The sequence below is a fragment of the Cajanus cajan genome, chromosome 2 (assembly GCF_000230855.2).
Source record: "Cajanus cajan strain Asha chromosome 2, NIPB_CcT2T_4, whole genome shotgun sequence".
NCBI classification, from domain to species: domain Eukaryota; kingdom Viridiplantae; phylum Streptophyta; class Magnoliopsida; order Fabales; family Fabaceae; genus Cajanus; species Cajanus cajan.
Genome location: NC_138518.1, coordinates 79,351,396 through 79,376,925, shown reverse-complemented (window position 1 = coordinate 79,376,925; position 25,530 = coordinate 79,351,396). Strand labels below are relative to the sequence as shown.

General features: G+C 34.0%; 3 protein-coding genes, 1 long non-coding RNA gene and 2 other non-coding genes across 6 annotated transcripts; 2 read left to right on the top strand and 4 right to left on the bottom strand.

Moving 5' to 3' along the window:
- LOC145955340 (uncharacterized) lies at positions 1-5,881 on the top strand. The gene is made up of 3 exons (XR_014431956.1): positions 1-3,933; positions 4,152-4,199; positions 4,327-5,881. It is a non-coding gene; the product is annotated as an uncharacterized LOC145955340 (long non-coding RNA).
- A 7,559-nt stretch (positions 5,882-13,440) lies between these two features.
- Positions 13,441-15,135, top strand: SEP2 (stress enhanced protein 2). The gene is made up of 2 exons (XM_020351272.3): positions 13,441-13,819; positions 14,593-15,135. The coding sequence occupies exons 1-2, from the start codon at positions 13,514-13,516 to the stop codon at positions 14,860-14,862; spliced, it is 576 nt and encodes a 191-aa protein (XP_020206861.1). The 5' UTR covers positions 13,441-13,513; the 3' UTR covers positions 14,863-15,135.
- Positions 15,136-15,312: 177 nt separating this feature from the next.
- Positions 15,313-18,388, bottom strand: LOC109791905 (uncharacterized). Its single transcript, XM_020351271.3, has 10 exons — positions 18,154-18,388; positions 17,813-17,908; positions 17,564-17,638; positions 17,302-17,370; positions 16,546-16,622; positions 16,368-16,456; positions 16,134-16,263; positions 15,831-15,921; positions 15,675-15,740; positions 15,313-15,576 (listed from the first exon to the last, which is right to left on the bottom strand). The coding sequence occupies exons 1-10, from the start codon at positions 18,325-18,327 to the stop codon at positions 15,457-15,459; spliced, it is 987 nt and encodes a 328-aa protein (XP_020206860.1). The 5' UTR covers positions 18,328-18,388; the 3' UTR covers positions 15,313-15,456.
- Positions 18,389-18,447: 59 nt separating this feature from the next.
- On the bottom strand, positions 18,448-18,528 carry TRNAL-AAG (transfer RNA leucine (anticodon AAG)). The gene has a single exon. It is a non-coding gene; the product is annotated as a tRNA-Leu (tRNA).
- Positions 18,529-18,601: 73 nt separating this feature from the next.
- TRNAL-AAG (transfer RNA leucine (anticodon AAG)) lies at positions 18,602-18,682 on the bottom strand. Its single transcript has one exon. It is a non-coding gene; the product is annotated as a tRNA-Leu (tRNA).
- Positions 18,683-19,578: 896 nt separating this feature from the next.
- Positions 19,579-25,149, bottom strand: SK1 (shikimate kinase 1). Its single transcript, XM_020351278.2, has 10 exons — positions 24,750-25,149; positions 23,835-23,893; positions 23,594-23,648; positions 23,434-23,506; positions 22,894-22,981; positions 20,832-20,914; positions 20,602-20,731; positions 20,362-20,440; positions 20,140-20,204; positions 19,579-20,000 (listed from the first exon to the last, which is right to left on the bottom strand). The coding sequence occupies exons 1-10, from the start codon at positions 24,928-24,930 to the stop codon at positions 19,941-19,943; spliced, it is 873 nt and encodes a 290-aa protein (XP_020206867.1). The 5' UTR covers positions 24,931-25,149; the 3' UTR covers positions 19,579-19,940.
- Between the last annotated feature and the right edge of the window lie 381 nt (positions 25,150-25,530).

Genomic DNA, 25,530 nt, shown 5'->3' with positions numbered 1-25,530 from the left:
AATCGTACACGGAACATCGCGCGTAGGTAACTTTACGCTTTACGGGAATTTCTTTGCGTTCAAGGTAAAACGGGTCGAGTGTTTTCACCCAAGGAGGATGAGATACATGTTTAACCAGGCCAAAAAGGGCATTTGGAAGAGGAGGTATATACTTTGGACAAAATTTTTCGAAATTAGTTTTACCGAGAGAGTTTATTACCTTTTTCGAGCGTATGTTCCGTTGTACCATTTTCGATAAGGACACAGAAGCGTCAAAGATGGTGCGGTGTACATTGTCAGGTCGATAACAAACCTTAAAAAATTGTTCAAATTGATAAATGATAAGTTGATTCTTGAAAGTACCTGGTTGTTTAGGCCCCTGCGAACAAGAGAGAGGAGAGTTGATCAGCTTCTTCAAAAAGATATCGAAAGAGATAAGCTTATCAGTACAGTACTGACACCACCAACGAAGGTAACATCTAGAAACTAAGAAAGAAGGTGAGAAGTTGCAAGGGGTAAGTGTAAGTTTCTTGTCAGGACGCAAAATGAATTGTAGAACCTCTTCATAGTTCCCAGATTCGATGCAGATGTCAGCGTCTATGCCTTCTTTTCGACGAAGGGGAAGAGGTTTCATCTGGCACAATCCAAATTGTCGGGCAAAAAGTTGAGGGTGGTAAGGGTAAACTCGAACATCTCTTTGCCTCATACCAGAAAAAAGGAGATCCCATGATAAAAAGCCAAACCAAGTCTCGATCATATCTGAAGCAATATCCCCCACTTGGTTGTTCTGTCGAAGCCAAGGAGGACCTATCAAGGAAGGTCGAATAAACGGAGCCAAGTCTTCACTGAATTCCGTGAAGTTAAGGATAGTCTCTATGTAGATTCCACTACAAGAATTTCGCAAATTAGCGAGGGAATTTAGCGAGGGATATAAATTCAAGCTATTTCCTCGCTAATTAGCGAGGGACTGGCGAGGAATACAGTCCCTCTCTAATCCCTCGCTAATTAGTGAGGAAATAGCTTGGATTTATATCCCTCGCTAAATTCCCTCGCTAAATAGGATCATTTTGCGACCAACCTTCATCTCCTCGCAAATCTGTCGCTAAAGCTAGTGCTTATTTAGCGAGGAACTTAGGCCCTCGCAAATCCCTCGCCAAATTATGAGCCAAAATATAAAAACGAATTTTTCATCTAGCGAGGGAGTTTTCTTGTCGCAAATCCCTCGCTAATGTATAGCCCTCGCAAATCCCTCGCAAATCCCTCGCAAATTAGTGAGGGAAAAGGTTTTTCGCTAATCCCTCGCAAATAAGAGATTTTGTTGCTAGTAAGAATTTGAAATTCTTCATATTTTTTTCTTTTTATTTTACTTATATATATTTTTATCTTATTTGTTATTTCTTCATTTTTTTAATTATTCAATATTTAAAAATAATTTTAAAATTATTAAATATTATCTAATATTAATTTTAAAAATTATTAAATATTATCTAAAATTATCTATTAAATAAAACTATTGATTAAAAGATAAAGTATACAAATTTTTAGACTTAATTTATTGAATAATAAATTCAATATATAACGTAATTACATTCATTAAATAACTCTTTTAAGAGTTACTTTTGAAGTAACTGAATTTTCACTCATATATATTTTTTAAAACACACACACACACACACATATATATATATATATCATAAATTTTAAATATAATTTATATGTTTACAATATGAATTTAGTCCGTGTATGTCTTGTTTTCTTAATTATGATAATTTAAAATATTTTTGTATATGTTAGAAACTAAAATAAAATAAAAGTGTTTAATTAGAAAATATATGTATAAGAAAAAATGATTCAATTCAAATAAATAATACTTAATATACCACTTTTAAATTTAATTAGAAAATATATATATAAGAAAAAATGATTGAAAGATCAAATTAATTATATATGATATGTCCAAATTATTTGATATATCAATATGTTTTATAACATCTTAAAAAATGATTTTAAAAGAACATTTAGTACACAAAAAATTGTTTTATACTTAAGAATTATAATTCATAAAATTTATAAATTTCAAAAATCATAATTTTTTTAGGAATAATTAAAGTCTGTTTAGTTATCATCAATAACATATTCATGAAATTTTTTTAGTAAGGACAAAAAAAATAGGCTATACTATGTTTGCAAATTAAAAATATAATAAGTTTTCTTTTTATAGAAATATATGCTTTTATGAAAAAATTAAAATACCTATTTTTTTTTTAAAAAAATTACAACTGTCATGAATAGAGTGACAATTTTTATTTTTATTTTTATTTCATTTGAGATTCTATGAATGTATATTTGTGATTTATGCGATTTATTTAACATTAAAAAATGCTAAAAATTAAAAGATAAAGTGATAAAATTAGTACCAATTTATTCTCTTTCTTATTTCTTGTAATTTTCAACATTCATTTTTTATAAAATATTTATGGAAATAATATTTTTTATGGATAAAGTTGTTTTTATTAACTATTTAAGTAAAAAAAAACTGTTTGGGCAATTACCCATACCCCTCAACATGCACCTGCCCCGTTGAAAAAACTAATTTTAAAAATATTTATAATTGTTATTAAAAATTAATTTTCTTTTATTGCATTAAATAAATAAAGATAATGAGATTTTTTTATTGCATCGAAATTTTTCTTTTAACATGATAAGATTAAGATTAAGATTTACCATAATTAGAAGATTAAGATTTCAAAATTAAAATTAGATGAGAAGATTTCAAATTAAACATTATAATGAGACAAAATGCAATTTACCTAAGATAAAATATTAATCTTGTAATTCTTAATGGTGGAAGTTGGGATAAAATACATTATATTTTAAGTTAGAATACTAGTGTGGTTATTGTAATTTTAATAAAAAAAAATATTAATCTTGGTTGCACAGAGGAAATTCAATTCAAACAAAATGTGATGCCAAAGTTAAAGAACCGAAAGTAAAAAAATAAAATAAAAGAAATCACACGTTGATGGTCTGTAAAGTGGGCCACGTGTCAAGATCATGTAATTTAACCCTTATGCTAAAAGCACAAGACATATAAGTTCACCTAGCGTCAATGGATCAAACGGCTGAGAAAGTCTCATTTCAAACGCAGTGCCCAAACCAGAACACCGAGATTGAAAAAGCCACCCATAAATCAGATTGAGCTTCGTTTTCCTCTTCCTATATATATCGCTGCTGCGATTCGATTCATTTCATTTCGATTTCAGCAAGGAAGCCCGATGACTCCGTGCGCATGCAAGCCGATCGCTATCTCCAAGATTTCCAGTGAACTTTGGATGCGTGGCAGGTTCTTCCTTCAATCTGTTCTCTGCTTCCTCGATTCGCTTCATTTCGTTCCCTATTTGTCTTTATCTTCCATGCGCGCTGGTTTGATTTCCACTGAATGACTCGATGATTGTTTGGTTTGTCGATGTTATCGTTTTCCGGTGCTGGATTTGACGATTGTCGTTGCTTCTGGAGCTGTGAACTTCTCTGCGAGTTATCTAGCTGTGTTTTACGAATGTTTCTATTTCCGTGTCTTCTGGATTTTGTAGAGACTTAGGGTTTTTATTTTTGTTTTCCTTTGAATTGTGAACTCAGTAATTCGGTGCAGAAATTAAATTTCGAACCGCACTTATGTTTTTCTGCAGGTGGCTGATAATTTACTTCATGATCCCAGTAGCAATCTAGAAACCTTGATATTTTGTTCTCAGACCTTGAGAAGCAACGTAACTGTGGTCTTCTACTTCCTGTTGATGTCTGGTTAATGCTTATTGGTGTTTGAGAATGCTAAATACTTACCCCAAGGGCTACTTCTTCTTGTGGTTTTTGAGTACTTGATTTGGTATGATTTAGGTACAAAGGGACTTTGAGGAATTCCCTTCCACAGCTTTTCGGCCGTTGCGTGACTCATTGAATGTGAGTGAGGGTCTATGTATTTTTGGTGCTATTCATAGGGTGTTTAAGTTTAGGATGTGTATTTGATTCCCTCTTAAAAGGATTGTGTATATACTCCTGTTTTTCACCTGCACTGCGAAAAATTGTTTGGTTTATGGACTCCCTGCCATGACCATGCAGGTGTTTAAGTAGAAACAATGCTTTATGTGCTTTACTTTCATAGTTGTTTTTGAATGCAGACCTTGCTGAAAAAGTTCCACAAGGGTCCTCCAAAAGTCAGAACACAGGTGTCAAATAGAAGTCTCTTGCACCCTTCTGTCTTCTTTGTTGTTTTTTTTATTGGTTACTTTTGGGCTTTTTATATGGAAACTTAATGTACCCAAATGTGTTGTTCAAAATTGTCTACACCTGTAGATTAGCATTGCAGTGGCTGCGTTGGCTGTGCACGTGCCTGCAGAAGACTGGGGGGATGGTGGTATAGTGAAATGGCTTAGGGATGAGATGGATTCCTATCCAGAATATATACCGGGATTCTTGGAGTTACTTACAGTTCTACCGGAGGTATATAAGCTGACATCAGTGGCATGTGTGGATATGTTTTCATCTTATTAATTAGACAAATGCCTGAAAACTTTGAATGACTAAACGCCAAGTTGTTATAATTTACGAAGTTTCTGCTTTGTCAGACTCAGATATTGTTGTTTATGTAGCTTAACATCATACAATTCATGAATTATTCAATAAATGTTTGTAAACAAACTTTTTAATTAAAGTAAGTTTGTTAACAATTTGTATTTTTGTGTTGCATATTATGCCTTTTACATAATTTATCTTTATATGCAGGAAGTATTAAATTATAAGATATCAATTAGTTATATTAAAAAATTTATTTAAAATTTTAAATTAATAATTTCTGACGGAAATTTTCATCAGAAACGGTTTTCAAAATTTCTGACAGAAATTTCTGTCGGAAATGTTCGTCATAAATTTCTGACGAAAATTTTCGTCGAAAATTTTCGTCGAATATGGAGAAGACACTTTATCTCATCCTGTAATTGATTCTGATATTTGGTTAAAAGCTGCAGGTGAAAACAAGAAGAAAAGAGTGCATGGCATGGGAAATAGCTTGGATCTTGGAACTAGTAGCTCTACCCAAACTTCATCTCCAGAGGTTGCATGTGCCTCTACACATCTTACGCCTATGATAGAAGAACGGGTCACTACAGTTATAAATCTTACTATTTACGATGACTAGTTATTTGGCTTTTCTTTTTGTAAGACCTTAATTAGTTTGGGTTTGTTTAAGATAGTATGCACAAGTTGGATTTTGTAAGACATTTAACAATTTGGTTTTGTAAAAGATATTGTTACATGCAACTTTTATTTTAAATCATGTCGAATTGAAAAAAAATTATGTAGTTGATTTAGATTTATTTAAAATATCAAATTAAGAATAATGTATATATAGATAAATTAGGAAGGTTTCGCGATATATTAGCGAGGGATTCGCGAGGAAACTCAAAAGATATGTTGCGAAGGTTTCGCGAGGGATTAGCATGGTATTCGCGAGGGAACTCAATCCATATGCTTTGATGGATTTGCGTGGGATTAGCGAGGGATTAGCGAGGGACATATTTGCGAGGGTTTAGCGAGGGACATATTTGCGAGGGATTAGCGAGGGATTTGCGAGGGACATATTTGCGAGGGATTAGCGAGGGATTTGCGAAGGACATATTTGCGGGAGTTTCGCGAGGGATTTGCGAAGGACCTCAATTGATATATTGCTACAGCGTTGCGAGGAATTAGCGACAATATTGCGAGGGATAATTGCGACGGAGTGGCGAACGATTAGTGAGGAAATATTAAATACAATTAGCGAGGGAATTTAGGTTCTACGTTTGCGAGGCGGTAGCGAAGAATTAGCGGCACAAATTTGCGACGGACTAGCGAAGCTGCTTGCGAGGGAAAAGCGAAGGAATTTTGCGAGGCTAATTAGCGACTTGAATTTAGCGAGGGAATGATCCCTCGCAAATCCCTCGCTACTCCCTCGCTATTCCGTTTAGCGAGGGATTTGCGAGGGATTTGCGAGGGATCTTTCCCTCTCTAATTCGCAATTTTCTTGTAGTGTTCCAAAATTATTTACAGAGCGCTTTCGAGGGGTTAAAGTTGTCAGTCGAGCCCCTTCGAGTTCACAAGAAGAGTTAAAGATCGAAGAAAGGGAAAGTTTTTTTTCGAAGATGGCATTGAGCCATAGTTGAAGTAACCAAAGTGGACCAGAAAGATTTCGAGGGCCGGATTCGCGAAATAGACTCTCAGAAGCTTCATCAAGGCAAGTGTAAAGAGAAGCCAATAGCAGTTTACTTAAACAAATCTTCTTCTTTAAGTGTAAGGCTTGCGCAAGAGTATAATAGTACTTTGGTACTTGAAGAGAAGGCGTGCAGAAAACACAAGCAGATAACCAGTATAATAAAAAAGCAATATGTTCAGAAGGTGAAATGGAAGACCCAGGTTGTCCCATATGTGCGTTTATGAAAGCTAAATAGGTTTTCTTATCCCAAGAAATCGAAAGGTCCTTGATCAAAATTTCATCGTCGAAGATATCAGGGTAAAACCTATCTCCTAATGGGGACAAGCCAGTGATAGCAGCAATATCTAACAAAGTGGGGCAAACAAATCCACAAGGAAACTCGAAAGCTCTTGTCTCCCTGTTCCAGAAGAAAAGTGCGGAAAGCAACATTTGGGGCTCGAAGAGATGTAGGTCAAACTTTGCAAGCTGAATGAATTCTGAAATCCCCGTCTCGACCCAAGACGAACTCATGGCATCTTCCACGCGTAATAACCATTGAAGATGTCTATCCTTGGTAGGGGGAAATGCTCGAAAAATCTTAGTGGTATCTTTAAATAAAGAAAGGTCTATAGAGGGCGAGTAGATGAAGGGAAAAGCAGAAGAATCCTCTGGAAGCATAGTGTTACCAAATTTTTTCTTGTTTTGACCCATGAATGGTCCTAAAAAAGCATGAATATTACCATTCTCAAGAGAGAAGGGAAGAAGTACCTGAGAATTGTAAATCTTGAGACTGGCTTCTTCCATGCCAGGGATAGGTACGAAGGTCTCTTTGCCTTCAGGGATGGTATGCACTGGGGCGTTAGTCATCAGCAACGCCCCTCCCTGAGTAGAAGAGGCTGCAGCAGTGGTGGTGGTTGTAGCAGCAGAAGCCATTGTTGTGGACAAAACTGGGGATGACCCAGTAGTAGGGGACACCGTTGAAGCTACGGCGGCAGAAGTGGAAGCAGCAGAAGAAGCCATGGACGTTAATTTAGCCAAAGAAAGGTAGAAGAAAGCAAAGGAGCACCGGAGAAAGGAAGAAGTAGAAGACTTGAGCGTGAAGGAAGCAAATAGTGAAAACGGTGGTTAACCCTAGAGTGAAAAAGGATATAAAGGGGGTAAAAAATCTGATGGGCTTAAAGTGTAATGGGCTTAACAAATGAATTTTTTTTTAACAACTGTCAAATATTTTGATAACAGCAAAAGAGACAAACACGCGCCGTATATGCAGCTAATGTCACCTCAACGGTCATGTACATTAAATGCTGATTTTAGTGCGAGCCAGAGTAGGGTTTCATCGAAAGAAAATACTCCTATTAGAGATATCAGTTAAAGAGAACTTAGATAGGAATTTGAATCTTTCTAGAACGAACCATCAAGATCGAATTCCTAGGGGGGCATTTGTTGAGACTACTCGAAGTGATGAGACTCGAAAACGGTTTGACTAAAGGCATTGCCTCAAGACTACCATACATGGAAGAATTATAACTAGTCCTAGAGGGGGGTACTCAAGATAAGGTCGAATTGAGATTCGAGAGCATTCAAGCTGGAAACAAGACTTCACATGGAAACATTCAAGATAGGGTCGAACATAACGCACTTCGGAAAAGTCGAACAAGGAAATGGCTAAAGCCAGAAGCGGTTATCAAAATCAAAGGAGAGAATAAGAACACGTGGGAAAAGCGGTTTAAAGAAGTTATTATTCTGAACCACGTAGCAAATGTAGTGGGTAGCAGTTATGGGATTAAGAGTATACGTGTACGGAGTTAACCACTCATTATGTCTCTATAAATAGAAAGATCACGAACCTCTTCAGGGTCGGAAAACTCATACTCTAACCAAATTCTGAAGCATTCTCTGCCTGCACATATGGCTTCCATGCAAGGAATCATCTTTGGGTATGATTACTTCTCGGCCACTTGTCTTTTCTCTTTTTAGGAGTAGGATTAGTGTAGTCTTTCTTTTCTCTTCTCTCCTTTTAATTACGTAGTTATAGACTTTAATCTTGTAATGCTTGAACATTATGTAATTTGAACATGATTTGTATTGCGAATGTATACATTGTTCATTCTATTCATATTGTTATTTGCATGCGGGAACATTGCTTGTTTGTTTTAATCGAAGAACATTTTGAAACAAGTAGTTGCTAAGACTTTTTCATCCTACTCTCCATTCGCGATAACACGATAACACAGTAAAGCACCTAAATTGAAATACGTTCGTATGCTAGTCTAAATAAAAAGAACCCATGATTTGATGGTTAATTCCACCGTAAACAGCTTGATATGACAACTTTCAACCACTATAAAATAGTAATTTGGATTGTTTAAAATATGAGATGAAATAGAAAGTTAAAGATGCTGTAACGCCTGAAAGTTGTCCTACATGAAAAGCAAAAGCTGCAAAAATGAACTATTTTTTCCTCTTCAATTGTGTTTATTTTTTATTTTTTATTTTTTAAGAAAGTTAAATAAATGTACTTAACCCCCTAGTCAACGCGAGAGATAAATGTGTTTCCATTTTTTGTTCAAAAAGGATAAAATCATACTGCCTTAAAAAAAATCATATAGACCTGTCTAACATTGGGCCCAAATGAGAAAAAGAGGAAAACAAAAACAAAAAAAATATATTATACAGTGTCCATTTTTCCTTGGTTTGAGATTGAGGCTAGGCATGGCAACGGAGCGGGACGGGGCGAATTTTATGTTCCCCGCCCCCATCCTGCAAATTTAAACCGGCTCCGTCCCGCCCTTGATATCCATTGGAGATAAAATATGGGTTCCCATCTTCGCCTCCAGCGGGGTTCGGGTTTTCCCGTCCCCAGCGGGGTTCGGGTTTCCCCGCCACGCCCCCGCTCCCGCTCTTTTTTTTTCTTTTCTTTTTTTCTTTTAAATAAATATGAACAATTTAAAAAAAATAAAAGAAAAGTAAAATAATATAAATTTTTACATATAAATATTTATAATTTTGATTTATATATATATATATACAAATAATTTTTTAATTATATTATTAAGCAGAGCGGGGATGGGGGCGGGGGCGGGGTGTGTATTAACATTCCTACGCTCACCCCCGCCCCCAATTTTATCAATCGAAAAAAACCCGAACCCGAACCCGATAAACACGAGTTTTCTCTATTCAAATCGGAGCAGGTTCAGGCGGGTTCCCACGGGACGAGTTAGATTGCTATGAATAATTGAGGCTTTCCATAATTTGGTACACTACCGGCTAGGTTCTATTGGCCTTTTACTTTCTACTTAAAACAAGTAGGAGTAGGATTAGGGATGACAAATATACCCGTACCCGCGGGTAATACTCGAACCCGTCCCGACTTTGACGGGGAATACCCGGTTTGACCGGGTACGGGTAAAACCCGATATATTAAATCGGGTACGGGTACGGGTACGGGTATGTACTTACCCGTCCCGTACCCGTACCCGTACTTGTCCCCGTTTCCATTTGTAATTTAATACTCACTTTTAATTTAATTATATTAAAAAAAAATTAATATTTTTTATGTGTGATTATTTATTATAATATGAGATAGAAAAATAACTTAATTATAATTATAATATAATAAAAAAAATAATTTAAAAATATTATTTTTTTTACAAAAAATAAAAAATAAAAAAATTGACGGGTACGGGTACGGGTATACTCGATACCCGACGGGGACGGGGATGGGAATGAAAACCACATACCCGGCAGGTACGGGGACGGGGACGGGGATGGATTTGACTCGCGAGGACGGGGACGGGTATCATAAAACCCGTACCCGCCCCGCCCCGTTGCCATCCCTAAATAGGATCAAACAAATTTTCAAGTTGGAGAATTTCTATCAAAATTTTAACGACACACATAATTCACCTGTGCTTTGACCGGAAGTAGAGAGAAAATGAAAGAAAAATAAAAATAAAATGGAGAGAATAAAAAATAGAGAAAATTTAATTATCTTTTCTATTGGTTTATAAAGAAATATTTTTTATTGTTTGGAAGAAGAAAAGAGGAACGGGAAACTCTATATTTTATTTTATCTCGTTTGATTGATAAGAAAAAGAAAAAAAGAAAAAAACCTATAACTGAATAACATTTTTACCCTTATATCAAATATTTAATGATTTTCTTCTGCTATAATATCTCGTGATGAGTGGTTTATTAGAAATCTACAAAACCTACGTCGTAATCTACCTTTTTCTTTACATATGTGAAGAGAAAGTGTGAAATTCAAGGGCGTTTTTTCATTAATACACTGGTCTAAACGAGAGAAAAATCACTTTGTTTTATTTTTATTTTTCCCCATACTTTATTCCAAAGAAAGATAGATGGATATAGAAGTTATTTGACATAATGAGCACTAATAAATATGACTATATTTTACTTTTAATGTAGCATTTAGTTTTTTTCCCCTTTTTATACTTGTCCAACAAAAAAAAAAGTCACGCCAATTTTGTTTAGAGAAGCTTTGAATAATAAGATAAATAATATAAAAATATGAGTTTTAAAAGAAGATAATCGGAAGGGCTTCTATTTTTTTTAAAATATTATTTTGAAATATATTGGCCTTTTCTTTTCTCCTTCTTTCGTTAAACATGTAACTTCCAAATCAAAACAGGCTTATAACACGCAACAACATTTGTAGGTCATGGCAGTGCTACTGCTAGCCTAGTTTTGTGTTTCTACGTGAAGCAGCTATAGACTCAATTTAATCGATAAATAACAATGTAAAATAAATAAATTAGTTTTGATATAAATATTTTGTTTATGTTTTAAATATTTATATTTAATTTGTTTCTTTTTTATTATTTTATAATTTATTTCTTTATTTTTATAATAGAAAAATATAATATTTAATTATTGTATAACAATTTTTCAATACCTCGTAAAAACAAATAAAATTATACTCATCTAATAAAAATATATCTTTATAAAATAACTCATCATTGATATTTAACGCTAAGATTTCAATTATTTGTGGAGATGGAAGACAAAACAAACTTTTCATAAATTTCTCTATTGTCTTTAATGGAGAAAACTATAATCTTTAGAAGGTGAAAATGAAGACATACATGGAGGTTTTAGATCTCCAGGAAGCCATCAAAGAAAATTATAATGTTTCAGCACTGTTAGACGATTCCATTGTAACTTAAATGAAAATTCACAAAGAAAAAAAAATAATAAGACAAATGATCATGACCCTCAAATCGTCAAAAACAAATTGGGATTACCTAAAGGAAGAATATGCTGAAGATGAAAGGATCTGAAACATGCAAGTGTTTAATTTAATGAGAAAAATTGAGTTACAAAAAATGAAGGAGTCTGAGACAACCAAACAATATTCAGACAAATTGTTTGGCTTTGCTAGCTCATAAGACAGGGTACTAGAAACACAATTCCTTGATTTTAGAATTGTTGAAAAAAATTGAGTAATTATATTCAAAAGATGTGAAGCTTCGATAGCAATCTCAGAGAACATAAAAGATATGAGTAAGATTACTTTGACAGATGTGTTACGTGCATTATAAACATTAGAACAAAGGAAATTTATGAGATAAGAAGGAAGAAGAAAAAGAAGAAGAATTACTCTTAATGTTATGTTTTATGACAAAAAAACCTTCAATGACTTTTATTATTGATAGTAGTTATATAAATTATATGACTTATGATTAAGAACTCAACAAAATTACTAATCTAAAATCTAAAGGGGCGTTGAAGAACACTCTGTAGTAAAAGGCAAAGTAACAATTGCTATTAAAAGTCATTTAGGTTTGATATTGATATTTGATATCTTATGCATTTCTGATATTAATAAAAATTAATTGAGTGTTGCTTTATTATTGGAAAAAAGGTTATAAATAACAAAGAATTACTCAATATTCATATGAAAGACAAATTTTTTTTTTTAGATTTGGTGAAGGAGGAGCCAATTATAAATGAAGATCTAAGAGACACACTTCAAAGATACATGTCTTGAGAAGAAGTTTGATGATCAAGAACATAATGAATATGATGAAAAATCTCAAAAAGAAAATTTGAGTCAAGGTAATCTCACTCAAAAAAGAATTACAATAAAAATCACAAGAAAAATAAAAAGAAGTAAACGGTCAAAAAGAAAATAGACAAATTTTAAAATTCAAATTAAATGATAAAGATACTCAATCAATCAAAAATTTTGAAAAATTAATTTTGATAAAAAAATCTTTTATTTATGCTTCAAATATGTAAATTTAATTTATTTTTGAGTATTTTAAGATTTATTTCCTTATTTTTAGAATATAATAATATTAATATTTCATCCTTGTTTATAAAATAACCCAAGGGTTATTCCGTCTGATTTTGTGTTTGTACATGAAGCAGCTAAACTCAATTTTATCAAGAAATAATGATGTAAACCAAATAAAGTGGGGTTAGACAAAACGGTTGTGTCAATTGTAGTGGTTAGGGACAATTTTGTGATAAAAGGGTTGGTGTCATTTGTTGTTTTCATATATGGTTTTTGTTGGGAAATAACAAAACAAATTCCCCTTTCTGTGTGAACAAAACGAGTAATAAAGAGTAAATAAAGAAAAACGACATCATAATTATTATTATTATTTTTTTGTGAAAGAATCTCTTCACATAAAAAGGAAAAAAAAATCTCTTGATATAGAGTCCAAATTAAAGAGCAGTAAATGTGCAAAAGATAATCATATTCATGAATACACTACTTATTATAAGCATCTATGTCATAATTTATATTTTTGTACACAATTTGTCGACATATATATTACTATTACATGCATTTAAATTAGTAACAACCAATATGAGGTTCGAAAACTTTTGCAAATTTTAAAAATTAAAGTTTCAATAATATATACTAGGAGCATAATTAGTATGCTAGAAAGAAAAAAAATAGTAGCAGTCATGGGAATTGGACTTCCAGACTGGCATATCAAAATTTGGTAAAAGTATAAAGTATGCATACTTTAAGGTTTAGAATAAAGAGATTAATATATGAATTGATTAAACATTTTGTAAACTAATAAAACACTCACTTCATGTTTTGGGGTGAGTTGTGGAGCACCTTAGAAATTGTCTGATCCACTCAGCTGCTACGTATTCCAATTGAAGCACGCAACAGTACTATGGTTCATGACTTGACTTATTGTCCAAACATTAATTTCCACGACCGCACCCTCGTGGCTTCAACAAAACCACGTTATCCAACACGCAACGTAATCACACTCTTTTCATTCTTGAACTCTCCAAATTCCTCTCTCTCTCTCTCTCTCTCTTTCCATGGCATCTGTGACGCGTGTGGCGCGCTGCGAGCTGCGGCCGGGGAGAGCGGCGGTTCGGCCGAGGGAACCGGGCGGTCCGGTTCCGGTCTCGATCCCCAAACCGAAAGCGGCGGAGGCGGAAGGAACGAACGCGAACATCGTTCTGCAGCCGCGGTTGTGTACTCTGAGATCGTACGGTTCGGATCGCGGGGGAGTCATCAAGAGTCGCGATGACGTGTCACCGTTCTTCGCCACGCTTTCTGAGTACATCGAAAGCTCTAAGAAAAGTCACGATTTTGAGATCATCTCTGGTCGTCTAGCTATGGTATGCTAACTAATAACTGTTCATCAAACCTAAATTACAAAATCCATAATTTTAATCCCATCATCAAATTTATAATAATCTTTAGAGTAATAATTGTTATGCAACATGACATGCATGCATGTAAACTGTGATATCTATATTAACAAAGCTAGTGGTAATGTCTCTAGATAAAATCTTCTCTCCGAGGAATATCAATCTATTTCAATGTGTTGATGTGTTTGATCCTTGTGAAACACCGAGTTAGAGGTGATATGTACTGCAACTTGAATTACACTAATTCGAGGCAAAAAGAATCGGCAAGTTAGAACTGATTTTGAGATCTTCTCCATATGTAGAAAAACTCTCAAAACTCTTATAAATATATATCCAAACATGTTCAAACTCACTTTCTTTATCTAAGTGATAAAGAAAATAAGTTATACACTTCCAGTGTGTAAAATAGTGTGGTCTAGTTACAATTAATTATGACAATTATGTACGGTGACTTTTGTTAACTTTTATAATAATTTGAAATAAAAAAAGTCATTAAAAAAAGCGTATCTATTAAAAATCTCTTAGAATTCTCTTACAGATTGAATGCTATGTAGTGCACCCTTGCTGTTTGCTTCTTGCCATAACTTGTGTCAATGTCCCTTTTAAATTAATACTGGTTTCGAGCCTTGGGAATTTGTGTTTCTCCGGTGTGTACCACATACAATAATGATAAGAGTAAAAAAAATAGTAGATCACTGGATGATATATGATTAAAATGATGTTAATCATGTTTGGTGCAGATGGTGTTTGCAGCAACGGTGACAATGGAAATGGTGACAGGAAACTCTGTGTTCAGAAAGATGGATATTGAAGGAATCACAGAGGCCGGTGGGGTGTGTTTGGGTGCTGTAACTTGTGCAGCACTCTTTGCATGGTTCTCCAGTGCCCGAAACAGAGTTGGTCGAATCTTCACCGTCAGCTGCAATGCATTCATCGACTCAGTAATTGACCAAATCGTCGATGGTTTGTTCTATGAAGGCGATCCTACTCATTGGTCTGATGAACCCTGATCAAATATAATACTATAATTCTTACCATTTTACACACATTTAATGTGTCTAAAATTCATAGTCACACTAAGAGAAACATGTAAGGTAATGTAATAATAATATTTATAAATATATAGGTATACGTAGAAAAGCAAAAGTGATGCCATTGCGAGTCCAAAATAGGTAGTAAAAATAAATGATGCGCATCATAGATTGCTTCAGAATTAGACGTTGAAACTAAATGAATGTATCCCTTTCTTAAGCATTCATGGATGATGAGATATGTTTTATTAACTTGGGGTATGTCATGCAAAATCTCAAAACAATAATTACGTGAGCTACATTTTCAATTCTATGTTGATATCTCATTCCTTGCAAATACTAACTTGTATCAAATACCAAAACCTCTCTAATTACAAATGTGTTGGCATGTATGGTGGGGGAATGCCAAGAGGATTTGTGTAGAACAGATTATGTCAAACAATAATGGAAAGTTGAATGCTCATCAAAAACTTGAATGTTTATGAACAAGAAACAGCTTAAAAATTGTAATTTGTATAATCGTTTGTTTATACTATAGTTTGATGTCTCGGCTTAAAACAATGAAGTGTGGAACTATGCTGCATTTTCGATTGCCTGAATGCACTCCAATACGCTTGCCTTCTTTGCCATTGCTGCCATTAAGGCTTCATGAATCACCGTGTTATTTTTCAAGAGAGAAGCGGCAAACAGAACCTGCAAACATGAGCTTTTCAGCACAAAAATGCATAAATTCGGGGATACATTCCTGATAGTGACCAAGATTTTAATATATATAGTATTAGAAAACATACGGCCCATCTTGTGAGATTTTGTTGCTGGTCTTTGCTGAGTTGTGGCTTGGTTCTGTTAATGAATCTCTGTAGGAAAAGATAATTTTGAGTATTATTATTTGAGATAATAGCCAGAAGTGTTATATCCACATTTTAAAAAGAAATAAAATATCTAACCTGGAGAGTGAAAAGATCAGCAGATTGACCAACTACCTTGTCATATGTTAAACCTTCTGCTGCCAGTCCAGCCATTGACACAACAGCCAATCTGATATGCAAAAAGGGCAATTACAACTCAGCCTATTCTTCAAGGCAAATCATCTGATTACACAGACTTTTTTTTTTTTTTTTTTAATAAAATCATAGACATATTGGTACTTGGTTCTTAAAATCTTACAACTTGGCATGGCTTTTTTCTTTAACATTAAGAGCAATTAAGAGGTGTACACCAAAAAAAAAAAAGCAACTAAAGGTGCTTACTTATCTAGCTCTTTGGCATCAATCTGACCGCTATAGAGAAGCTTTTCAAGCCTCTCATCAATGAGATTGACATGTTCTTTTCCAATATCCAGTGAATAGCCCAAAATGGGTAAGCCAAGCAGATAAGCAACTAAAATGAAACAGAATAACCAAACAGAAACTATGAGTTAGAGCAAAGTCACATATCTGATGCTTTGTGCATGTAAATCAGCCAAGCAAGAAAAAAGGTAGTACCCAAAAAGTGAGCTGCTTCATGTCTTGCAATCCTCTCTTGATAATCAGGGAAAAATGATGAAAAGCTGCCAATAGCTGCTTGGAGAAGCCTACACTAGCAACTCAGAGCAATGTAAAGCAAATTAACACTGAAAAGGAGTATCCATTGCTACTTGAATATGATAAACCCAATTCTTACCCTGGGGATATGCTACCCACAGCCAGAACCACTAAAGAAATACTCCCAATCAAGTATGGTACAAAGAAGCCCCAATCCTACACGTGTCAGCACATTAATCAGAAATGGAACCACAAGTCACAATTCTTTTAAGGTATGTTTGGTTGAGTGGATGGGAAGTAGTAACGTGAAAAACAAAAGAAAAAGTCCTTTGAACCAATTTTTTCCCACTTTCTATATGTTTTTAAGCTACACCAATTAAGTGTAGAAGGATTTTCCAAAGTTTTACCTTACCACTACCCAACCAAGCACAACCTTAAGCTTTTGTTTGATACATAAAGTCATAAACTAAATGCATGGATATGGCAACTTAGAAGAGGAGACAATTCTAATTCGTAAACCACCAAAAGCATAAGTACAGTCTTGAAGTATCACTATCACCAACGTTTGCAAATTTTCCAAATGAAAGTAGAATATAATATGTAAAGTGAGACCGTGATGCATGTTGGAAGGAAAAAGTTACTAAATCTTCCACTTTGGTAGCTCTTAAATCAGCTGGTTGCCAAGACAGCATTCAAAATCCATAAAATATTTTCTATTAGAAGCTCCATCCATATACTACTTCCTCAATAATTCAGATTATTTTTGCAACCAAAAATGGCCGGCCATATCCGCATTTACAAAAGCGTGCTTCAACACTATAGAACCTCATCATACCAAGATAGTCTATATCATTAAACAGACATACAGAGCAAAACACAAGTGTGCTAATGATACCCCTGGAAGCTGCCCAGCCAGAACACCCAAAAATCCTGTTGTTCCAACCACAGTGAAAAGAAAAGCTGCCTGCATCATCAAAGATTTTTGTTACTTGTTGGTTAAGAATGCTTAAACATGATATCTTTTCAAGATTGAAGAAAGTCTCACTCAGACGTTACTGGTTGCCACATGGACAATTATGAGATATTCACATAAAGCATATTAAAAAAGCACTGCTCATTCCCTTGATACCAAAACTAAAAATATTTCTGAAACTCACATCATTTCTGACACTAGGAATTGCAAGGTTCTCTGCGTTTTTGATTCCTAGACTTGTGAGCTCTCGGAGTGATGTCTGGTACACAAATTTTGAATGGTCAAAACTTGTATGAGTGATGGAATTAGCTTACATGTGAATAAGTAGTGGAAGCATTGGACAGGTATACATGATGGATGCTATGTCCAAGAATGGTTGATGAGAGCTTAATGTTTAGGTGTCACTTTGCCACATTTGTAATTGGAGACTGACCGTACGACGTGAAACATATGGCTGAGAACTCCATTTCTTGGCCCAACCAACTTCACTAAGCTCATTAAGTGCCTCTTTAACAGCATCACTGTCCTTCTGCACAAACAAGCCTCTCTATGATTACCCTCACTAGTAACTACCTTAATACTGAAACATGAATAATATTTTCATGGGGGCATAGATGTGAAGGCAAAGAATATAATTTTAACTCAATTGTTACTAACTTGAGCACATTGTACTGCTCAATCACAATGTTTAGCTCTAATAATTAACTAAGAAAGCAACTTTGTTACCCCTTTGTGTGAAAATCATAATAGACATTTGGTGCAAAACTAAAACACCTTAGAAATGGCTGATTCGAGTGTCTTGAGGTCGACCCCAGGGGCAGCAGAGGAAGCTCTGGTTGTGAATTTTGGGAGGTTGATCTTGAAGCATGTTTGGTGTTGATAATGGAAATTATGGTAATAATAGGGTTTGGGAAGAGATGAGTAAGCCATGTTTGTTGTTACCCACATTATCTCTTTGCTATGTATTCTGTTAGATTATTGGAGGGTGGAGCTTGGTGCAGATAAGGACTTGAAACTTGGTAGTTGGAACGACCAATTAAAAAGAAATACTGAAAAAGTTAAAGATAATGTTGAGAGTGGGATTTGAACCCACGCCCTTTCGGACCAGAACCTTAATCTGGCGCCTTAGACCAACTCGGCCATCTCAACATTTATTAAGAATGTCTGAAAAATTGTAATTGATACAATTAAATAAAAGAAATATAGAAAAAATTAAAGACAGTGTTGAGAGTGGGATTTGAACCCACGCCCTTTCGGACCAGAACCTTAATCTGGCGCCTTAGACCCACTCGGCCATCTCAACCTTAACGACAAGGGTGACAAAAAATACCATTGAAATATTAATGAGAGTTATTCAAATGTTACCCATACAAAGGTGTGAATTTCCAGAATTATATCAAATTTAAAATAAATTATTCTCTATATAATTGTGTATATATATATATATATTCACATCTTATTTTTTATATTTTTATTTTTATCTCTTTTTCCTTCAATAAGATAATTGTAATGTTATTGTATTTCAATTTTTATATTTATTTAACAATTTTGAAATAAAAGAAAAGGACTCTTCCTTGTGATTTAGACATAAAAAAATATATAATTTTTATATTAAGTTTATATGATTGTTTTATCTTTTAAAATGATAAAAAAAATATTAAATTTATTTTACTAAGTAAAATTTGAAAAAAAATAACTATATTTTAACACATATTGCACTACTAGTTAGTATGTGTTTGGAATCGTCAACTTGAATTTACGTTTGAGAATTTTTTTTTTAAAACTTTCGCATCTATTATCAATTCTAACACAATTTTCAAGTCTATCATAATTAAATAACGCCATTTCAAAAACGCACTTAATTTTACATCTTCCTTCTTTCCAATCGCACACCGTTGCAACATTCATCACATTAATTTTTACATTTTACATCTTTCCACTCATACACCTATAAAAAAAAGGATATTCTTTTATAATAACTTTAAAACGTACCCAAATGACCCAAGTCAAACTACATAGCAGAGTCTGTTAAACCTTACGCTAGGTTCGGACTTGTAAAAAATAGGTAATTAATAAGCGTGTTTTATTAAAAACCCACAAAATCACGGTTCACTAAGAAAAATAAAAGTTATTCTTGATTTATTGTTTTAGAATATTTATTTTTTCCATTCAACAAAATTCAATGACAAAACAAGCATATAGAACATGAAAAAGACAGAATATAATATAGAATACAATATAGGTGTCACTTTTACAACATACCTCTTTAAAAGAAGCAATACATACATAAATTAATGACAACCGAACTAGGATTACAACGCACACCTCGTTTACCAGTATATATACACATCAACAATAAACAAAAATTAAAAATGGTTGCTATTGGCTTTCAGATTATGCTAAATTGCCAACACAAATTATGCATAAACAAGTGCCCATGTTGTATTACTTAACCTTTTCTTTTTTACCAGAGACACTGCACAACAGGTCAACAACATGACCTTAATTGCAATAGAAAAAGAAAATGAACAAACAAAACAAGCTTGTGACCAAAGTTTCTATTAGCACTCTGCATAAAAGCCACCTTCACCTTTCAAAAAGTAGTCAATTTGTTCTAACGCCTGCAAGATACAAAGGGACACCATTAGATAAGCATCACTGATACAAAAAATTAGATTCATCTTTGGCTATAGGAATTTTTCAGTTTGCCTAGAGCCAAAGAAATGAAGTTAAGGGCACGAGGGAGAAATTTCTCTATACCTCAATTGCAATATCAGTTGGAGACAATTCGGAAACATCTCTTTTGCCCAGTTTCATTGCTATATCTGGCAAAAACAAAACAGCATCAAATATTGCGTTTTAATGTTATCAAATAGGAAGCATACAACAATGAACACAAAGCATGTTTGTTCTTTTCCCAGATATTCTGGACAATTCCACACTTCTTATTTCAAAACATTAAAGAAAGACTAATGGACATACTTTTTAATGAGACCCTGGCATTGGCGTTGGCGTATGCGTCACCTCTCTCTTCAAAAATTGCAGACAAACGCATAAAAGCCTATATGTGAAGTCCAAATGGTAAAATTATTTAGGGAAAAAATAATTTTGATGCAAACTCCAACAATGATAAGTTGATCCAACATGGTAGCTTAAATTCTTAAATTAATACATTGTGTTTAGATAAGAAAAACACTCTTACTATGGAACATAAAAAATTACCCGTTTGTAAGGATCCCCTGCTTCATAGTGTAGAAGCGGGCGGGAATTAGTTCCTACAGCTGCAATTCTCTGTGCCAAGGCTTCCACTGGTACATCCAGCCAAACACTAACTCCCTTGTGCATATATTTCCTGGAAATCCATTCACATGCAACTCCATTAAATAGATGAGAAAAAGATTCAACAGAAAACAAAGTTAGAACTTTTCACAGTAGTGAGTTAATTCTTATACCAGTTGATGGGCCTCGTAACAGCACCTCCACCGGTAGAAATAACAAGTCGATGCATCTGGGATAGCTTACACAACACCTCAGTCTGAAATTGTAAAACAAGGAAACAGAATGGTTAATAGAATAACCGAACCAAAAAATAATTCAGAACAATGATACCAAAGTGTCTGTTGATTGTTGAATTTAGAGCGGGGAAAGAGAGAAATAGAGATAAGTTATTCTAGAGAGTAAGATCTGAACAAAAAGCTTTCTTATTCAGCATTTCCATTATGCAAAGTCAGAACATCAATATATAGTCACTCTATAGACTTGGTGTGTAAAGTTTCCAAGACTTAGTAAATGAGTGAAAATGAGTGAAATTTCCTAATAGCTAATTCCTATTTATACTAAATGCATTTTAACATGTAATACATGAACTCATTTATCATATGGTACATGAACTCATTTAACATGTGGTACATGAACTGCACATAATTCAAGCACTCCCTCAAGCTAAAGCTTGCTAGGGTTAACGTTGTTACAAATAAACTTTTTTTTTTCTTAAATGAAAGAGAAATATAATTTGTATTCCGATAAACATAGTTGAAAAGGAAATATTAGGCTGCTAGAGACAGTGAAATGCGAACTGCTGGAAACACAATGCAACAAGGACTAAGAAGTGGGAACTACTCCAAATTCACGAAGAACTGAAAACATATCCAATCAAGGGAAGAGTGGGATGAATAGCGTGTTTGTATCAGCTGTTAAAACGTGATTTTTCACGTTTAGGCTGAAGTAGAAAATAGTCACTTCTCCGTAAATTTAGAATCGGACGTGGAAAGAGAAGGTAAACTTGAATTTAATAATCAAAACCAAACACGCACGAAATAGACCAAACAAAAGTCCAAACTCGAAGCTGGAGGAGGGTGGCGAAGTTGAGTTTGAGGTGGCAGTGACATGTGTAGATTTACGGTTTACACAGCTGGAAGATTGATGCAACTGGAGATGGACACAGCTAGTAATAGAGACGGCTAGAAATTTTCTAGAAGGTTGGCAGAAAATTCGCCAAAACTTTGCCGGAAAAGGCACCATAATGTCACTGGAGAAGTAACCAGCTGCTGCAAATGGCTGGACAATATTGCCAGAATGAATTAACAGCAGAGGAAAGACTAGTGAGAAGGGGGAAATAAAGAATAAAGCAACTGAAACAGAAGATAGCTACAAAAAATCAGAACAGTTCATATTTTAGGATTGTGGCAGCAGAATTGTGCCAGGACAGGTTAAAGTAGAATAGGGTATAGCTCAATGAACATGTGGTAGCTCATGGCATACACAGTTGCCCAAGGAAGTGCCACGCAACAATTACAGAGCTGTCTGGCCGTCAAATACACTGATATAATTACTTGACATATAAAGGCTCTTATGACAATGCCCACTGAACTATGACCATGTTCAAGACATGGAATGACGGTAATACACTGAATGTGGGCACCTCTCCTAGTAAGGATTCGATCCATAATTCACTACTTTGTGAATGGATGACTCGCCGCTTCTACAAAATCTGACACCATTGGTTGAGAAGTATGTGCTTTTAATCTCTAATAAAGGACTGAAAACACATTATGTTTTAGTATTTACTAAATATAAGATTTTTTTTTTAAAAAAAGGGGACTAAAATACATGTCAATTTTCAAGGACTAGAAGACTTGTGTAAGCCTATTTTTTTTCGAATTTGGATCCTCTCATTTCCTTTGATGCCCATTTCTTCTATTTCTTAAACTTTTAGGAAAACAAATAAAATGAAGATGATACACATTTTAAGAAAAACAAGATTTATGCTCTTAAAACTTTAGTAATGGAAGAAATGGAGAGGATTCTTTACTCATTTTTTTTCTATTTGGGCACTCCAATTAAAACAATCCAGCACCACCACTGCTTATAATATAAAGATAATATGAAGATAGATGAAAATGAGGATGCTGGATGTGACTAAAAAATAGGAAAATCTAAGAGTTCAAACAACTAAGAAAACTCTCTGAACACTGAAGAATATGAGAATTGAAAACATAGTGCTTTCAAACTGACCTCCTTATTACGAAAGAAAGGCTCACCATGGCTCTTGAATATATCAGCTACAGAGTTTCCACCAACCTCCTCCTCCACCAATGCATCACTAAAACACCCATAAAAGCCAAAATAGAGAAAATAATCAGCAAGACCTCTAATGTGTAAAAAAATAGTCATTGTATTGTGATAAAACATGTTGACTGTTGTACAAGGATCTGCTGAACAGAAACATTGTACACCAGAGTAGACCATATTCCTCAGCATAACTGAGACCCACCCTGTTTTCATCTATTGAATACAATCACACATATGTTCATCTTTTACAAGGCCTCCGTTCCCTTTAATATCAATCGAATATGAATACAAGTTGAAGCTCATATCAGATATTAAATATAATGAAATAATTGCACAAACAAAAATAATAGAGCTGCTTTACAGGCAAAGATCATTATGTATGTATTCTACTGATCCATTGAGTATTCCAACGACACATGATCTACTTGTTATTAAATGCATTTTCTCCCCCATGAAGAAAAGATGAGCAATTAACATACTAACCTATCACAAAATGAATAACCAAGCACTTGTGACATTATCTTCCCCACAGTTGTCTTCCCAGAGCCCATCATTCCTGCATGTTAAATTTAAAAGCACTTTTAATGCCACAGTAATTTCCAAAGCATTCAATTAAGCACAAGAAGTGATTCAAGAAACTGACCAACAAGATATATACAGCGTCCATTTAAATTTGGCTGGATCTCTTGTGATTTATTCTGCAATTTTACAGATCCAAGTAAGATAATGACATATATACTTCAACAAGAAACAAATTGAGCTAATATCACTTTTTATCTTGATGCTTTGCCTTGCTTTTATAGAAGGATGTAAACAGGCATATAGCATCACCAGACTGAATTTTCTATATTAATTAAAAATTACAAACAGCATCATGGTTTTACCTTTAGAATCAGCTCTTCATCAAGAGGAGTACGGACACTTCCAGATTCCAATGTCGAAGCTACAAACAGTAAGAATAAAGTTAAAAATGAGCAGTATTTATTTTATCCCGTAACAAACTAGATCCAATCCAGCCATATTACACACTTCTCAAACACTGAACTTTTAACTTTTCTTTAAGAGACGCGGTATGTTAATTTTTTCATCTTATCAATAGAAACGAAAATGTGATTCAATCTGCAGATAATAAAAGCTAGCTCAAAACTACATAATGTAATTATTGCTGGATTGAAAAGCAGGACTACAAGCATTATCTTTTCATATTAATCGCATCATGTTTTCAACGTAAATATTACTGGAAAAAACAAAACAAAACTTTAGGAAAATCTATGTTTATATGCATAATTCGGACAGTACAGAAAGGGATTGGACAAAATAACTAGAATTTAATTATAATATACTACCAATGTTGTTTACATTGTCACCAAATCACATATTGTTATATAATTAAAAAATCGTTGAGTTTTATAACAATTAATATTTTAAAAATCATATCAACCACTACCTATAATATTTTGAGAGTATCAAAATTAAACACAAAGGCAGATGTACAATTTTGCACAGAACAAGGACAGATAGTTGTTGTTCCCAATTTCATTGACAATTTACAAGTATGGTTCATTACTTTATTATACCGCATTTAGCAATCCTTCATTATGTTTGAAAATTGAAAAACGGATAGATAACTCAGCTAACATTCCTTTGAGCAAAATTGAATTGAACAAAAAAGGACAAAAATGACCCCCAACAACAATCCAATTCTAAAAAGCTAGAAAAGCAAGAGCACAGTCCAACAACACCAAGGGGGGAAAATTAGAAAAGAAAAATCGGATGGGGTCGTTGGTTTTTATGGCAACCTGGAACGTTGTAGGAACATGAGACCTCCACGGTGGTTGTTCTGCGGCGCATCCTCAAAGACAACTTGGCCGAAACAAAAGGCCGCGACATGCCGAAAGAACAACAACTGGGTCTTCTCCCAATCATATCGGGTCGAACCACCGGTGAAAGGTGTAACCGCTGTGCAGCTTTCACGTCCATTGATGAAACAACGTGATTTCTTCCTCAATCTTAACCAATGGAAGAAGGTGAATTCAGAAGGAATCAGTAGTAAAGGAGAAGTGAGATCAGAGAGAGAATGGAAGCAGAATCTAATTGGAATGGCTACGGATGGTGAGAGCAATCTTAATATTAATAATTTAATACGATGAACAAAAAAAAAATGGTGTCAGAGTTGAAAAAGGTTTTCACATTCTTTTTCTTTCTGCATAAGTGCCTCTGATTCTGTTTCTTACGGTAAAATTCCAAATTTAAAAAATAAAAATAAAAAATAGCTGCACCCTAAATTATTTGGAAAATGATTTTAGATTCCGAAACCCTGTTCCGAATTATTAAAATAATAATTTAAATTATAAAATATTAAATTAAATAATTATTTTACAATAAATTTATTAAAAAATATTAATATTTTAAAGTTTTGAAAGATAATTCGGACAACCGGAAGCTGTAGCATAACTCAAATTATTTATTTTTAATCATGGAGGTATTGACTTTTTAAAGTTTTCATACAACCCAAAATATTTCAATCAACTGTTTGGTAAGAAAAAATAAATAATTAATAGGTTTTACATCTTTTAATTT